The 17,872-nt window shown below is 38.3% G+C and overlaps 1 protein-coding gene across 4 annotated transcripts in view; it reads left to right on the plus strand.

The window, feature by feature from the left end:
* FYB2 (FYN binding protein 2) overlaps positions 1-14,797 on the plus strand; it is a gene marked incomplete at its 5' end in the record, with an annotated part of 126,743 nt that extends 111,946 nt beyond the window's left edge. For 2 of the 4 annotated variants that reach the window (XM_080800484.1, XM_080800486.1), the window contains 5 exons: positions 1,030-1,116; positions 3,775-3,856; positions 6,725-6,881; positions 7,002-7,035; positions 7,280-7,947. In XM_080800484.1, coding sequence (XP_080656610.1) covers positions 1,030-1,116; positions 3,775-3,856; positions 6,725-6,881; positions 7,002-7,035; positions 7,280-7,301 — 382 coding nt within the window. In that variant the 3' untranslated portion in view covers positions 7,302-7,947. Of the gene's footprint in view, positions 1-1,029; positions 1,117-3,774; positions 3,857-6,724; positions 6,882-7,001; positions 7,036-7,279; positions 7,948-14,692 lie in introns of those variants that run through there. The other 2 variants (XM_080800485.1, XR_013966651.1) reach the window with 2 other exon arrangements.
* Between the last annotated feature and the right edge of the window lie 3,075 nt (positions 14,798-17,872).

Raw genomic sequence — 17,872 nt, forward strand, 5'->3', positions numbered from 1 at the left:
GAGGAAATGATGCCTGCCTGCTCCTTTGTTTCTGGAGAAGATTCTTATCCCTCCAGTGCCTGTTCAGATATTGATAAACAACTCTCCCTCCTGCTTGCCCCAGGCATTTTTCAAACTGCTGCTTCTAGCCTGTATCTCCTTGGAGCTGTTTGTTTTGCTTTCTTTTTAAGGGCAAGGACTCCACTTACTCTAGTCCTTTTGGTTCTCCCAGATTGAGCCTGCTGATTTTTGAAGTTCCAGGTGTTAAGCCCCACTGATTTTAAGAACTCATGAAATTTAGCCCCTCTGGTTTTTAAAGCCAAATATTGGGGTGTGGGTTCACCTTCCCTATGCCTGGAGTGTCTCTTTCTTTTCTCCATGCCTACAGCATCCCTCCCTCCTGTGTACAGTCCTAAGGGTCTGTTTAGCTCCCTACAGTGACTCTGACCTTCCTACACTCTTCAGTATGGCTTTTTTTTTACGTTTAGCTGTGAAGTCTGTTCTGCCAGTCTTCAAATCAGGTTCTGGGTTATTTACAATGATGTAGATGTTATCTAAGTTGTATCCATGGGACAAGGTGAGCTTAGGGTCTTCCTACTCTGCCATCTTCCCCAGCTCCTCCCTCTATCCTTTTCTGCTAGTGCTAAACACTAGATTTGTCTGATTTCAAGGTAATGGTTAATATTATTCATGTTTTAGAGGCAAAGACACTGAGGTTCAGGAGGGGAAATGTGATTATAAGCAGGTTGATCTCTTGCTTCTGGTTTCAAATTTGGATCACCACACAAACTATGGTCTATGGGCCAAAACAGCTGGCCACTTGTTTTCATAAATACAGTCACAATAGGAGAGTTTAGTAGTTACCACAAAGATGATACATTGCAAAGCTTAAGATATTTACAACCTGATCTTGACATGGATTATCCAAATATACTTCTAGGTGATGTTTTAACTTTTTTTTTTTTTAAAACCTTATTGTCCAAAAAGTACTGATGTTTCCATAAAAGTTTCAGTTAAATATTTACTTGCTCAAAATGTTTTCCTCCTTAGAGATGAAAATAAACTAAAAACTTGGAAATCCAAGTTTTTGATGGCAAAGGAAAAGAAAGAGAGAAAAGGTGCTGAAGAATCTGAAAGGTAGGAGCACAGGTATACTTAGATTACTGCTAATCTGCTGAAATTTATACCTCTTAGAGCTGTGTGACTTTAGGCAAGTCATTAAATTTGATTGTCAAGTTCCTCATCTATAAAATACACCTACATCACTATAGTTGAGAGGATTAAAAGAAAAAAAATGAAAATGTAAAGTGCCACACACATTTCTCTTGTCATCATCCAGACTTTGGTAGATAGGGAGTAAGGAAAGATTTCAAGCCAGCCATTATCAAATGATGAAAAAACTTTGTCTTCTTTTAGGCTGTATGAACTTTTCCCCTATAGATGGAACTTAAATAATACACCAATTGGAACTTAAACTTTGAGAAATACGATCATATAACAAGACTAATTTCCCTAAAACACGATTTTAGTTATGACTATATTAGTGTTAGAATTTAAAAAAGAATGTTTTATCAACTCATGATCGAACCTTCATTCTTGTGATTCAAGTTCCCAGCTGGCTGTTGTGGGAGGTGCTGTTTTTACTGTCTCAGGTGGTTACTATGTGATCTGTGCTCTGGAGCACAGGGCACAGGATCTGAGATACTTTTAACAGTTGTCTTGGGGAAATCCTTGTTTAAATAGCCATTGAACTGGGAACACTGTGTGGTCCGTCTGCTCTGGGAAACCTGTTTAGAAAAGTTGTAAAGGGGAAGCCCAAAAGAAAGCAGACATCTGTCTATAACATATTTAAACACAGAGGGTGGCACAGGATGGCCTTTCCCATAACCTTATTTTCTTTGGGCTTAGACTTCATGTAATTTACTTTCCCCAAGTTCAAAAGATGTAGACTACAAAAGCATCTCTCCACCTTAAACTTCATAATTTTATATAGCATACCAAAACAGAATTTCAAGAGAGAAAATATCCGTGAAATTTTTGACACTTCTCCACAAAAAAAAAAAAATTTAGTATTTCAATTACACCTACGTCTTTCAGGAAACAATTTTCTAGTGCTTTTTTTCTTACAACAAACTGATATAGTTTGCTTTTACTTTCAACTGGATAAATTTTAAAATATGGTAAATTTTAAAATGTGATATTGGCATTATCATATTCCTGTAGATTGTTATATCAATTTTGAGTGCTTTTTGTTCCTTTTAAAATGTTTTTTTTTTTTAAGATTTTATTTATTTATTTGACAGAGATCACAAGTAGGCAGAGAGGCAGGCAGAGAAGGGGGGGAAACAGGCTCCCCACAAAGCAGAGAGCCTGACGTGGGGCTCAATCCTAGGACCTGGGATCATGACCTGAGCCAAAGGCAGAGGCTTTAACCCACTAAGCTACCCAGGTGCCCCTTAAAATGGTTTCTGCCATAACTTGTTCCACCAGTAAGAAATGCATTCTATGTTAGTTCAACCCTTTTATAATCCTTTTATGAAACAAAAATGACAAATTTTCAGAGAAGTTGGAGAAGGATATCCCAGGTACAAAGGCATAGAAACAACAGCCCACTTTCTAAGATGTTCTAACATAGACGTGTCTGTGTGTGTGTGTGAGAGAGAGAGAGAGAGAGAGAGAAGCTTGAAAAGTAGATTGGGGCTAGCTTTTAAAAATGCAGTGTGTACCACGCTAAGGAATTTGACTTTATCTCGTGGGCACTAGAGACAAAGTTTTAAGCAAAAGCGTGACATCAATTACATTTTAGAAAGATGACTCTGGAGGCAAGTATGCAGATGGATTTGAGGAAGGAGAGGCAAGAGGAAAATGGTATCTCAGGTAAGAAGTGAAAATGTGGCAGTGGCTATAATCTTGGGACAGAACGAAAAAGATGTAGGAGACACTTCTGAATAAAACTAACAGGACTTGTTTTTTCCCTTCTGTCAATATATTGAACTGCTACAAAAGCACTAACCCCCATGTGAAGAATAGGAGGGAGGAAAAGGGAGGATTAAGAGTGTAATCAGCCTCTGCTGTAGGGTTATCTATCAACTTTTAAGTGCTGACAATTTTGCACTTATTTTGTGATATCTTACTTTACTTTCTTAATCTGAATCTTCTCCAGAACCATTCAGCAAACAGAACAGTTCTCTGATTGAAATACAAAGATTTATGATTTTTTGAACAAGCTAATTATACTTTGAATCCTGATTCAGAGGAGTTTTTTGTTTAACTTAAATTGCTTAACCAATTTTATTTTATCCCTAATTATTATTATCTTGGTATAAAAAAAACCCCACATTTTTACTTTAAGATTTCATTTATTTATTTGAGAAAGAAAGCACGAGCAGGGTGGGTGGAGAGGTAGAGGAGAAGCAGACTCCCTGCTCCACAGGGGGCCAGATGTGGGGCTTGATCCCGGGACACTGGAATCATGACCTGAGCTGAAGGCAGATGATTAACTGAGCCACCCAGGTGCCCGCACAGCCTCTTTAATTATTACTTACCCCGTTCAACTGTTCTGACACTCTACTGGAAATATATGTTATGTACATAATCATCTACAAATACATACACACACACACACACACATATGTATATGTGTATATATATGTGTTTTTATATAAAAGTATGTACATACAAAATTATACCTGAATTTATCCTGAAGTAGCATGAGTTTACAGATTTGGGAACTTAAGAGTTTTATGATGGTACATTTAACCTGACCTGCATATTTCTTGCCACTCTATCTTCTAGAAATTTCTTCCGAACCAAGAAGCAAAACTTAGAAAAGATGAGAATGGAAAAAGAAGAAAAACATTTTAGAGAACAATTTGAGGTATGTTCTCCTCTGAAGGTAAAAGTTATAAACAGAAATTCCTAGCTTTTAATATTACTAAAGATCCTACAAGTGTTGCACCTCTGCCTCTGGGATAGATAGGACCCATAACTAAACAGCTGATAACGTTTTTTCCTGATGCATTCTTATATTATCATGCCTTTATACCTGCTATCCCCTCTGCCTGGAAAAACTAAGTTATTCTTAAGGCTCTGTTCAACTGTCACCCACTCTTCTTGGGAAAGTAATTAAGCACATTTTATCTGTTATACATGTATCTGTTCTAACACTGGTCTGTTATAACACAGCCTGTGTATGTGTGTGTATTCTGAGCTAAACTCAAGTACTGTCTGAGTAAAGATTTTGTCTCATTCAAGTTTGCTCCCTACCTCCCGACATATCTGGACACATAGAGTTCAGTAGTGACTGAACGACGAGATAAACAAATGAAACAAGTGAATGAAGGAAGCAGTATCTGAAGCTTCTTGACTTCTTATTATGAATCCATGGAGTATTTCCTCAATTCCAAGGTTCAAACAGTCCTTCCTTATAATTTTATATACTGTCACCATGAGAATTAAGAAACATATTGAATAGCTCCCAGATCCCAGACACTGGATTGAGAGAGAGAATGTGGACATCCTGCTCACAGAATTTCTCCACGTCACTACTACTCCCCATTACGAAATGGGTCAAGATTAGGCTTCTTAATATGACATAAAAAGCTCTTCATTTCATAACTTCTTGTCTTTCAGGTTTCATTTCCTGCTGTTCTTCACCTTGCACTTCAGGCTTTGGCAACAAACTCTTCAGTTCTGTCCCTTCTATGAACATCCACTTCAGTCCCTGTCCTGCTACTCCCTTCCTCCAAGCATTTACTTGGTCTGCTCCAACTATCTGGTGATACTCTGACTACTTTTCCCCATCTGACTAGCTTTCATTCACTTATCAACACCCATCAAGGCATCTCCTCTCCTCCAGGAAGACTGACCCACACTTGCTCATTAAGGAAATTCCTCTTCCTCTATATACCTCTATATCTGAGCTTATCACAAGCATTAACATTATGGCAATTATGTGTTCACCAATTAAACTATGAGCTCTTGGAGGACAGGGTTATCTTATCTTTATATCCATGTGCAGAGCAGAATAAAATTACCTTTGTAAATGTCCAAAAATGTTTTTGGACTGAACTAAAAAAGAATATACACAAATCCCTCATAATCATTAATAACTCTTGCTTTGGACCAAAGCTGATTAGAGCTGTTATATCTAGAAACCATGATATAAAATTATTTACTGCAACTGTGATGTTATTAACCGAAAAACATTAGTGTAACAATTACTTGCTGAATTGACCTTACATTCCATTTAGTGCTTTTCTCATTTTGTGATTGTCTCATATCTCATGTGTATGATTCCATTCTTCCTTATTACCTGTGGTGACTTTTCCTTATATATCATTAGAAAAACTATGCCACATTAGTAATTTTATTCAGCTCAAATCACAAAAGTTTAGTGCCTCGTTTGTGCTAGGTATTAAGAGTACAAGGTTGAATAAAACTGTCTTCCATTTTCATTTTAAGATAATATGTTTATTAAATATTGTAATAGGAGTATATATAAAGTGTAGTTAAACAGAAAATTATACATTGCTGTTGTTTAAGCCTTCATGAGAAGTGGTTTAAGAGGAAAAAAGTGTTTTGGGCAGAGAAAACCACATGAGCATTGGCCGGTACGTATAAAAGGTAGCTGGTATATTCAGGACCATCATGTAGCTTGATGTGACTTCATAATGGAACAGAAATGGGAGCATGGGAAATGACCATATGCCAAAGAACCTGAATGTCAAGCTGAGAAATGTGGATCTTATCATGAAAGCAATGAAGAATCTTTAGAATTTGACAAAAAGCAAAATGACCTGATTAATTTTCATTTTAAGAAATCACTGTATTCATAATGAACAATGGCCTGGAAAAGGGTAAGAAATCAACCAGTGAGGAAGCTATCACTTTGTTAGACAAAGGAAAAATCTATCTTGTGGATCAGATCCCATTTGGTATAGAATGATGTATTTTATCATTCAAACTCCGCACACTTCTGAGAGTGGAAGAAGGCATACCTAATCCTAAGTATGTGTAGAGACACTAGATATAAGCAGACTGTCCTGAGCAGAGGGAGATGTCTGGCCACCCTAATTTGGTTAAGTATACATCTGTAAATATAAGCTTTGTATTGTGGAACTTTTTCTGAGTCAAAAGATATCAGTCCATTAGAAGGTGATATACCTAGAGTTGTATAGGCTGGCTAGTTTATCATACAGAAGAAAACCTCCTTTAAGGTCATAAATTGAATTTCTCATCAGTTTTTTCATGCCTGTCTCTGACGCCAGGAGAGTGGGAATTGCCCCCTATACCTACTACTTTATATATAAGCCCACCCAGAGAGGAAGAGTAGAAAGAGGGCCACTTAGAAATGCTAAGTATGTAAGGACATTATAAACTCTAAAGCGCTATACACAAGGAGGTTTTTTTCTTTCCCTCTTTTTTAAACTTCCCCATTCCTGAGTGGGGTGGTATCCTTATTACTGGAACACTTAACATCCATGAAAATTAACTTATAACCATGTTATAAATATCTCATCCACTGGAATTCATTCTAGTACAACTAGATAGGAAGTATGAAAACACTTTGAAAATATGACTGTGCCAAATTAAATGTAAGATTGTAGCATTTTACTATTTTCCTAATCCTTTAGAGGTTATTTAATATTTAGTATTTTGAGTTTGAGGTTACTATCTTACATCCTCCATTAATTTTGTTAGAATAAAAACTGCACACAGTCTGATTAGTAATTTCTTCTTTCAGTATGACAAAGAGATTACTGTCATCAACACAGCAGTGGCATGTTCCAGTAATTCAAGGAATGGAATATTCGATTTGGCAATAACCCCTGGAGAAGAACTACAAGTCATTGATACCACTGAAGAAAATCTAGTGATTTGTCGCAATTCCAAAGGCAAATGTAAGTTGCTGGCTTATCACCCATAAAATCTGTCACTGTTTAAAAGAAAAATCTCAAAGCATTCTTGCAGCATTCTGGCTATAACTTTCAGATTAGTAATGGTGATTTTTGTTTCTACAGATGGATATGTACTGATTGAACATCTAGATTTCAAGTAAGTGGTTTGCTTTTATACTACAAATCATGAATTCTAAAAAACTTAATACACTGTTGTGTACATTAGTATCAAAGAAAGACTACTGAATTTACTTTAATTTAGCAAGTTTTAAGGATTACTTTGAAAGAGACTTTATTCTTGTCTCCTGAGTACATTATGACTTCTCTACAGAGTATAATCAAACTGGGTAAGAAATCTGCCACTCACTACTCCACTGGCCTCTACTTTTCTGTCTTCTCAGGCATCAAGGCTGGTCACCTTAGGAAGATCAAGCTCCAGTGGCAGAGGCTGCACTAGTAAGGACTAGTCTGAGAGCTCAGACCTGCCTCACCTCAGGTTCAGTTGGCATGTCAAATGGGATGGGGGATCTGTGGAAATGGAGAAGAGAAAAACAAACCCTCCACATTCAGATGTTGGTTTTACTCCTAAATGGTTATCTTTCAATGTCTATGTCAGTCCCTTGTTTCACTGCTGACTCAAGAGAGTGTGAAACACCGTGTGTTAGCATTTGAGCATCTATTTAATGAGCCATAGCCCAAGTTGGAAATCATGCCTTATAGCCCCTAGGCAGCTGTGCAGATGGTTAGTTTGCTTCTAATATTAGCACATGAATGTTTATAATTTCCAGAAGATATTGTGCATTTAAATTGGGTGCAATTTACTTCTGAGAAGTAAATAGTGTAACCAAGGTCTTTAAAATACTCAGATTTAAGGTATAATCTTAAAATGTAATTATGGGGGCATCTGGGTGGCTCAGTGGGTTAAGCCGCTGCCTTCAGCTCGGGTCATGATCTCAGGGTCCTAGGATCGAGCCCCACATCGTGCTCTCTGCTTAGCGGGGAGCCTGCTTCCCCCTCTCTCTCTGCCTACTTGTGATCTCTGTCTGTCAAATAAATAAATAAAATCTTTAAAAAAATGTAATTATGGCTCAGTCTATAAGTATCCTTCTCCTTAATCAAAAATATCAATGCTGTTCAATATTGGCTCCTTTTGGGAACAGCATGCTAAAAAGTAATTTATTCCTAAACGAAGAGCCTAAATATATTTAACACAATTTAAATAATATACATACGCTGTCAATTTAAAACATCCTATTGTCCAAAGTAAGAAAAATAATGCTATGCCTGAACACCTAAGAAAAAATGAGATGGAGCTGTAAATAACTGCCTAGTCAGGAGATACATTCTACGGGGGCATACGGCCGTTTTAAAAAATGTTGGCATTTTCAACACTGAAAAACTGAACAATTTTGCTCCGTTGTGTTTTGTTTTTTGTTTTTTTTTTTAAGATTTGTATATTTTAGAGAGAGAGCACAAGTGGGAGAGGGAGAAAAATCTCCAACAGACTCCACGCTCAGCATGGAGCCTGACGCAGAGTTCTATCTCACAACCCTGAGATCACAATCTGAGCTGAAACCGAGTCAGATGCTTAACCAACGAGCCATACAGGCACCCCTTTGCTCTGTTCTTTAGCCTTCAAGGGATGGAATCAGTCCCATGACTTCATTCTTTATACTGTGAGACTTTTAAAAAATTTTTCTTAAATTCCATTAACATACAGTGTATTAGTTTCAGAGGCAGAGTTTAGTGATTCATCGGCTGTATATAATACTCAGTGCTCATTACAGCACATGCCCTCCTTAATGCTATCATTCCACCCACCTCCCCTCCAGCAAGCCTCAGTTTGTTTTCTGTAAACAGTCTCTTAGGGTTTGCTATGAGACTATTTTTTAAGTTTCTAGGTAATTTTATCTTTTTCATGTTCCAAATGGTACTCACCAATAAAAGCCAAGCAACAGAAGTATTCATAGAGGAAAGGGGAATATGGCAGAATACAAGAACTCTAGGCTCGTTTCATCCCATGAATACATCAACCTAAATACCCCAGAAATCCATCTGAAGACCAGTGGACAAATTCCACAACTAAAGGTAGAGAAGAGGCCACATCAAAGAAGGTAGAAAGTATGGAAACACAGTTTGGGAGAGAAATGGATCATGGCCTCTGGTGGGAAGGGAGTCACAGTTGTCTGTTGTCAAAAAATGCAAGATGAATTCCCAGAGCAAGTGGCTTGGAATGGGAGTGGGGCCAAATTCCAGCAGGGCTTAAAGCCTGGAGTTTTAAAGGTCAGTGTGCTTGGCTCTGAGAGAGCATGGAGGACACTGGGGCTGCTCTTGGAGAAAGGGCAAGACAGATAGCTCAGGAACAGTGTGGAAACAGCCATCTGAAGAGCACCTGGGGCACACAGGAGGGAGGTTAGTTGCTTAGCTCTAAGCTTGTCTCAGGAGAGCATTCAGGGCAAGACCCCTCCAGGAACAAAGGAACTGACAGGGCCATTTCCCTCCCCCACCCCTCAGCATAAGCACAGAGCCACCTGCAGGAACCAGCACAGCTCCATACTCACTACCTAACTTGCTTACACCAAGTCCTCCCCACCTACCAAAGCTTGGAAGAACTACTTTTCCTAGTCTGCTGGCCTCAGTAGGGTGGCAAGCCTCATCCCCCAGAAGACCAGCCCAATCCCCTGGCAACACCCCATCTCCCAACCTGGGAGTTTTGTGAGACCTCAGTTCCAGTGGCAACAGTGACAGGTCTCATTTCAGCCCAGGGCCACAGCCCACATACAGGCAAAGAGAACCTCTGCAGACAACTGGCCTGAAGATAAACCAGCCAGAGTTCTGGAGACACTCCCAGAAGTGCCAGGCCTGGGGAACAGGGGATACTACACTGCAGGACACTACAGAACTTCTTCCTAAAGCTATTACCCTCAAGAACAGGAGATGTAACTGACTTTCTTAATACAGAAACAGGCATAGAGACTTAGACAAAATGATTAGAAGAATTTGTCCCAAATAAAAGGACAAGCCATGGTTGGAAATCTAAGCAGAAGAGATACAAGTAACATGCCTGATAGAGAATTTAAAGCAAAAATCATCAGGATACAGGACTTGAGAAAAGAGTGGAGGACATCAGTGAGATCCTTAACACAGAGATAAGGAATAACACCGAAGGGATAAAGGATTCAATAAATGAAATGAGAAATAGGCGTGGTGGAGTGCGCAGCAGGCTGGAGGAAGCCGAGGAACGTATTAATGACCTAGAAGACAGAGTCAGGGAAAGTAATCAAGCGGACTACAAGAAAAAATATACAAAACAAGAACAGACTTAGGGAATTTAATGATTCTATCAAACATAGTAACAGTCATATTATAGGAGTCACAGAAGAAAGAGAAAAGGAGGTAGAGAATTTGACGAAATAGCTGAAAACTTCCTTAATCTGGGGAAGGAAATAGGCACAGAGAACCACCAACAAAGGCAGATCTATATCAAGACATAATGTAATTAAAACTCTTAAAAGCAGCAAGACAAAAGACTTACATACAATGGAAACCCCATGAGGCTATCAGTGGATTTTTTTCACAAAACTTTCAATATATCATGCCATTCTCTTCTGGTTTGCAAAATGCTGAATGGGAAAAATCTGCAGCCAACAATACTCTAACCAGCAAGGCTATCATTCAGAATAGAGGAGTTTCCCAAACACTAAAGGAGTTCATGACCACTAAATCAGCCCTGCAAGAAATATTAAAGGGGACTCTTTGAGCAGAAAGACTAAAATAACAGTATGAAGGTAGGAAACACAAAAAAGGCAAAAATGAATATTTTTGTGAAAAACTGGTCAAGAAATTCACAAAATAGAAGGATGTACAACAGGACACCAAATACCTAAAACATGGGGAGGAAAGGAGTAAAGAATGGGTTCAAACTTTAAATGACCATCAACTTAATGTAGACCCCCTTTGCAGATATTACATACAAAACTAATGGTTACCACAAATCAAAAACAACTAATAATATGCAAAAAATAAAAGAAATACAAATATATCACCATACTTCAAGTTATATTACAAATCTGTAGTATAACAAAACAGTAACAAAAACTGACACCAAAACAGATACATAAATAGACAACACAAAAGACTCCAGCAAAAGTTTGCTAGTACTGCTACAGGAATTCAGCAAAGTCACAGGATATAAAATCTATACACAGAGGCCAGTTTTATTTCTATACACTACCAATGATGCAAAAAAAGAGAAATCCAAGGAATCCATCCTATTTAACAACTGCACCAAAAAACCAAAGAGGTAAAGGAACTCTGAAAACTATAGAACACTTATGAATGACATTGAGGAAGACACAAAGAAATGGAAAAACATTCCATGTTCATGAATTGGAAGAACAAATATTGTTAAAATGTCTATGCTACCCACAGCAATCTACACATTCAATGCAATCCTTATCAAAATACCATCACCTTTTTTTCACAAAGCTGTAACAAACAATCCTAAAATTTGTATGGAACCGGAAAAGACCCTGAATAGCCAAAGGAATGTTGAAAACCAAAGCGGAGGCATCATAATTCTGTACTTCAAGCTGTATTACAAAGTTGTCATCATCAGGACAGTATTGTACTGGCACAAAAACAGACACATAGATCAATGGAACAGAAAATTGAGCCCAGAAATGGACCCTCAACTATATGGTCAACTAATCTTGACAAAGCAGGAAAGAATGTCCAATGGAAAAAAGTCTCTTCAACAAATAGTGCTGGGACAACTGGACAGCCAAATGCGAAGAATGAAATTGGACCACTTTCCTACACCATACACAAAAATAAACTCAAAATGGACAAAAGACCTAAATGTGAGAAAGGAATCCATCAAAATCCTAGAGGAGAACACAGGCAGCTACCTCTTTGACCTCAGCCACAGCAACTTCTTGGTAGACATGTCTCCAAACGCAAGAGAAACAAAAGCAAAAATGAACAATTGGGACTCCATCAAGATAAAAAAGCTACACACATTCAATGCAAAGAAAATAGTCAACAGAACTAAAAGGCAACCTACAGAATGGGAAAAGATATATGCAAATGTCTTATCAGATAAAGGGCTAGTATCCAGAAATCTATAAAGAACTTATTAACAACTTATTGCCAACACCCAAAAACCAAAAAATCCAGTCAAGATATGAGCAGAAGGCCTAAACAGACATTTCTCCAAATAAGACATACAAATGGCCAACAGACAAATGAAAAAATGCTCCATATTACCCAGCATCAGGGAAACAAAATCAAAACCACTATAGGAAAAAAAACCCACATACACACACACAATGAGCTACCCCCTCACATCAGTCAGAATGGCTAAAAATGACTAACTCAGGAAGTGACAGATGTCAGCAAGGCTGTGGAGAAAGGGGAACCCTCTTATACTGTTGATAGGAATGCAAACTGGTACAGCCATTATGGAGGTTCCTCAAAAAGTTAAAAATAGAACTACCCTATGACCTAGCAATTGCACTACCAGGTATTTAACCAAAGGATACAAACATAGTGATTTGATAGGGCACATATAACTCAACCTTTGTAGCAGCAAAATCCACAATAGCTAACCTATGGAAAGAGCCCAGACGTCCATTGATGGATGAATGGATAAACATATGGTCTATATATACAATGGAACATTACTCAGCCATCAAGAATGAAATTTCATCAAAGAATGAAATCTTTCCATTTGCAACAATGTGGATGGAACCAGAGGATATTATGCTAAGTGAAATAAGTCAGGCAGAGAAAGACAAATGCCAGATGACTTCATTCAGGTGGAATTAAAAACAAAACAAAACAGATGAACACAGGGGAAGGGAAGGAAAAATAAAATAAGATGAAAATAGAAAGGGAGGCAAACCATAAGAGATACTGAACTATAGGAAACAAACTGAGGGTTGTTGGAAGGGAGGGGTGGTGCACGGGGAAAGGGATAATTGAGAGACAAGCATTAAGGAGGGCACTCAGTATGTTGTATGCAACTGAAGTTGTTGTATGCAACTGATGAGTCACTGAATTCTACCCCTAAAACTAATAATACGATATATGTTAAATAAATTGAATTTTAATAAAGAATAAAGAAACAGACACATAGATCAGTGGAACAGAAAAGAAAATCCAGAAATAAACCCAACAATTAGACAGTCAATTAATCTTCCACAAAGCAGGAAAAAAACATCCAACAGGAAAAAGACTGTCTCTTCAATAAATGGTGTTGGGACAGCAATGTGCAAAAGAAAGAAACTGGACCATCTTCTTATACTATACATAAAAATAAACTCAAAATGGGTTAAAGACCTAAATGTGATACCTGAAACCATAAAAATGCCAGAAGAGAGCACAGGTCATACTTTCTCTGACACTGGCCATAGCAACTTTTTTCTAGATATGTTACTGGGGCACGGGAAACAAAGGCAAAACTTAAACATTAGGACTACATCAAAATAAAAAGCTTCTCCACAGTGAAGGAAACACTCAACAAAACTAAAAGGCAACCTACAGAATGGGAGAAGATATTTACAAATGACATACCTGATGAAGAGTTGATACCCAGGGGCACCTGGGTGGCCCAGTGGGTGAAGCCTCTGCTTTCGGCTCAGGTCATGATCTCAGGGTCCTGGGATAGAGTCCCATATTGGGCTCTCTGCTCAGTGGGGAGCCTGCTTCCCCCCTCCACCCACCCCCCGCCTCTCTACCTACTTGTGATCTCTCTCTCTCTGTCGAATAAATAAAATCTTAAAAAAAAAAGCTGATATCTAGAATACATAAAGAACTAATAAAACTCACCCCGCCAAAAACAAAAAACAAATAATCCAGTTAAAAAATGGGCAGAAGACATGAACAGACATTTCTCCAAAGAAGACATACAGATAGCCAACAGACTCAAGACAGCATGTTCAACATTACTCATCATCAGGGAAATGCAAATCAGAACTACAATGAGATATCACTTCACACCTGTCAGAATAGCTAAAATCAACAACACAAGAAACAACAGGTGTTGGTAAGGACGTAGGGGAAAGGAAGCCTCATGCACTGTTGGTGGGAATGCAAACTGGTGCAGCCCTTGCGGAAAATCGTATGAAAGTTCCACAAAAAGTTCAAAATAGAATTACCATATTACCCAGCAATCACACTACTGGATATTTACTCAAAGAAAACAAAAACATTAAATCAAAGGATACATGCACCCAATAGCCAAATTATGGAAGGAAATTATGGAAGGAGCCCAAATGTCCATCAATGTCCATCAACTGATGAATGAATAAGGAAGTTGTGTGTGTGTGTGTGTGTGTGTGTGTGTGTGTGTAATATTACTCAGCCAAAAAAAAAAAAAAAATCTTGCCATCTGCAATGATGCATATAATGCTAGGGAGTATAATGCCAAGTGAACTAAAACCAAGAAAGACAAATACCATATGATTTCACTCAAATTCACTCAAATTTGAGAAACAAAACAAATGAGTGAAGGGGGAAAAAAGAGACAAATCAAGAAACAGACTTTCAACTAGAGAACAAACTCATGGTTACCAGCAGGGAAGTGGGTGGGGGGATGTGTGAAAAAGGTGATGGGGATTAAGGAGTGTACTTGCCATGATGAGTACACGGTGATTAAGAACTTAAAAAAAAAAGTATTCATAAAGTTCAGAGAGGAAAATAGGCAAAATTATAAATAATAGTGATAACAGACAAGATATGAATGAAATGCCTACAAGATTAAGATATGTTTTACAGATAAAATGACACTGAAATTTAGTCTTTATATGCAGGTATGTTCACTGGACAAGGGGCACCCCCAGATGGAAAATCCATGCTGTGTCTGGTGGGAGATGGCAAGAGCTGCAATGGGGTAAAAGTTGCAACTAGAATATGACAGAATTCATTTGGGCTTTTTCCTTAGAGTGAGGAGCCAAAGATCTTAAGCAGGAAAGCAGTGTCCGATGTTTAGAGAGGAAGGAAGAAAAACTATCACAGCAACACAGGTGATAGACTGAAGAGACTAGTTATTTTTCCAATATTCTAGACAAAAAGCCTTAATTTAAGACAGCAGCAATAGAACTATCTAGAATAGGAGCCCCAATAGAAGTGGTAAAGAGACAGAATGTCAGGGCACCTGGATCGGTCAGTCAGTTAAGCATCTGCCTTCAGCTCAGGTCATGATCCCAGGGTCCTGGGATCAAGTCCTGCATCGGGTTCCCTGCTCAGCAGGGAGCCTGCTTCTCCCTCTGTCCCCTCCCCCTCTGCTCCTGCTCTCACTCTCAAAAATAAATAAAATCTTTAGAAGTACAAGTGGAAGAGAGAATTAGGGAATGACTCAGATTTCTTTTTTGAGAGATGAGATAGGGCTGGTACCAAAGACTGGGAATATATTTCTGCTTGGACCCCCTCTGAATTAAATCTGCTACTCAGTACAAGTGTAGCCCTCTCCCATACTGCAAGAAAAGACCTGTTACAGTGTGCACTGTAGAAGATTAGGCTAAGTATGGCCTGTGGGCAAGGTGGTAAGTGAGAGGCTAAGCTGAGACCTTTCTTGCAACAATCCTGTCCAACAGAGTAAGAAACCATGAATCACTCTTGCCACCTCATCACATGGTCTCTTGTTCTAATTTAATAGCTCAGCTCTAAGCCTCAATTTCCTCAGTAAAACAGGGCTAGTAGCACTCAACTTGTCTACTTCACAGTGTTGTTATCAGGCTATAATATATAAACAAAATATAAACAAAAATGTTCTAAAATCCTTAATATGTAATACCGTATAATTATTATTTAATACCTGGTCTTTCTGTAGTTGGAAGATGTTAGAAACAAAAAATATGGTTTTGACATTCAAATCTTAAGACTTAAAAGAAGGGTTTGGATATTAGAGGTAAATCAAATATTTTCTGTGTTTTTAAAGTATGAATTATTTGGTCTAATAGAAGCTAGTACCTAATTACTATTTACTGATATGAATAGGTTTTTAGGAAGAATAACTGCTTCTATCGATTCTATCTATAATCAATGTGGTTATATGTCTATTTCACTGATGTCAGCCACATTTCTTCCATTCTTTAAATCATAGCATTCAAACTAAACTTCTCACTAATGTACCAGGTTTTTAAATGTAAACACTGTAATGTCACTGCTGCCCAAGCAGATGCCATCTGTCTCCTAGAAACCGTAACCTAGCATAATACTTAAGGATGGACTTTTTAATTTTGTATAAAATATATTTTTGTATATATTATATACAATAATTGTATGATATACAAAGATAAATAGATAACAACATTCAAAGGAACTTGATCCTAACAGAGGCTAACACTGGAACACTCCAATTCATTTATAGGGCCAGGCCTCCCTGTAAACATGTACCAACAAAACCTTCCCTTCTCCTCCTTTTTTAAAAAAGATTTTACTTATTTATTTGTCAGAGAGAGACACAGTGAGAGAGGAAACACAAGCAGAGGGAGCTGGAGAGGGAGAAGCAGGCTTCCTGCGGAGCAGGGAGTCCGACACAGAAGTCGATTCCAGGACCGCTGAATCATGACCTGAGCCTGAAGGCAGATGCTTAACAACTAAGCCACCCAGGCACCCTACCTTCCCCTTTTAAGTATCTCTGTGAAACACTTGGCTTTTCCAAGATGACATAGCATTCTCTTGACAAGGCCCTCTCCTGCACATCTTAAGAACATTTAAACACAGATTCTGGGGCACCTGCGTGGCTCAGTCAGTTAAGCATCTGCCTTCAGCTCACGTCATGACCCCAGGACCCTGGGATTGAGGCCCACATGAGGCTCTCTGCTTAGCAGGGAGCCTGGCTGTCCCCCTCAGTTGCTCCCCCTGCTTGTGCATGCACACTCTGTCAAATAAATAAAAGCTTAAAATAAATAAATAAATAAAACAGATTCTAAGGGAGAGAAAAGGAAGAGAAAACAATGACCATATAATGGCATTCCTAGAAAGTGCTTGTTAAAGGGTAGGAACGATATTTTCTTCAGTTTCTTCCAACATCCGTTTTCTTTTCAAACTTCCTATAATAAGCATCCATACCCATGCAATTTAGGAAATAAAGGAAAAACATTTTAACTAATCAAAACAAATATCTTTAAAATCTGCATTAAGCAAATTGAAATCTTTACTTATATATGTTTTTAATGAGGGTTAGAGTACAATGTTTTTTAGTTTCATTTAGATAGGTATGAATGGTGTACCATTATAAGTACATAGACTCACATCTACATTGTCCATTCTCTAGCGCAGGCACCCCTCAGTGTGAAGTTCTACTTTTAGTCTGAGGTACTTTTCCTTCCTATTCTCTGGCTATGGTAGACAGATTTTTTTCCCTCTGTGGTCCTTGTGTTACTCCTGTAAACATGTGACTTAGCAAATGGGACTTTACAGATGAAATTAAGGTTGCTAGCCAGTTGACCTTAAAACCGAAAGATGATCTGGGTGAGCCCAATTTAATCACAGGGGCCCTTCAAATCCTAAGAGTAAAGCAGAAGAGTCAGCTCCCCAGTCAGAGAAATATAGTGACAGAAGAGGCAGGAGAGATTCAAAACATAAGTCCCCTTTGCTGACCTTAAGGATGAAGGGAGCCACAGGCCTGGGAACGATGGTGCCCTCTAGAAGCTGCAAATGAGCCCTAGCCAACAGTCACAGAAGAAATGGGACTTCTATCCTACAGCAGTGTGGAACTAAATTCTGCCCATAACCTGAAAGAGCCTTGAGACAGACTACTCCCCAGAGCCCAACCCTACCAGTGCTTTGGTTTTCAAGCCTTGTGTGACCTGAAGAAGCAACACCTAAGCTCTGACTTATAGAACTGTAAGATAATAAATTTGTGTTAAGTCACTAAGTTTTTGTAATTTGTTATAGTATCAATAGAAAATATAACAGCTAAAGTTAGAAACTACAATGTATGACAAAAGTGAATTCTTCAAGGAAACCTAGGCAATATTTTTCTA

Source organism: Martes martes (genome assembly GCF_963455335.1).
Source record: "Martes martes genome assembly, chromosome: 4".
NCBI classification, from domain to species: Eukaryota; Metazoa; Chordata; class Mammalia; order Carnivora; family Mustelidae; genus Martes; species Martes martes.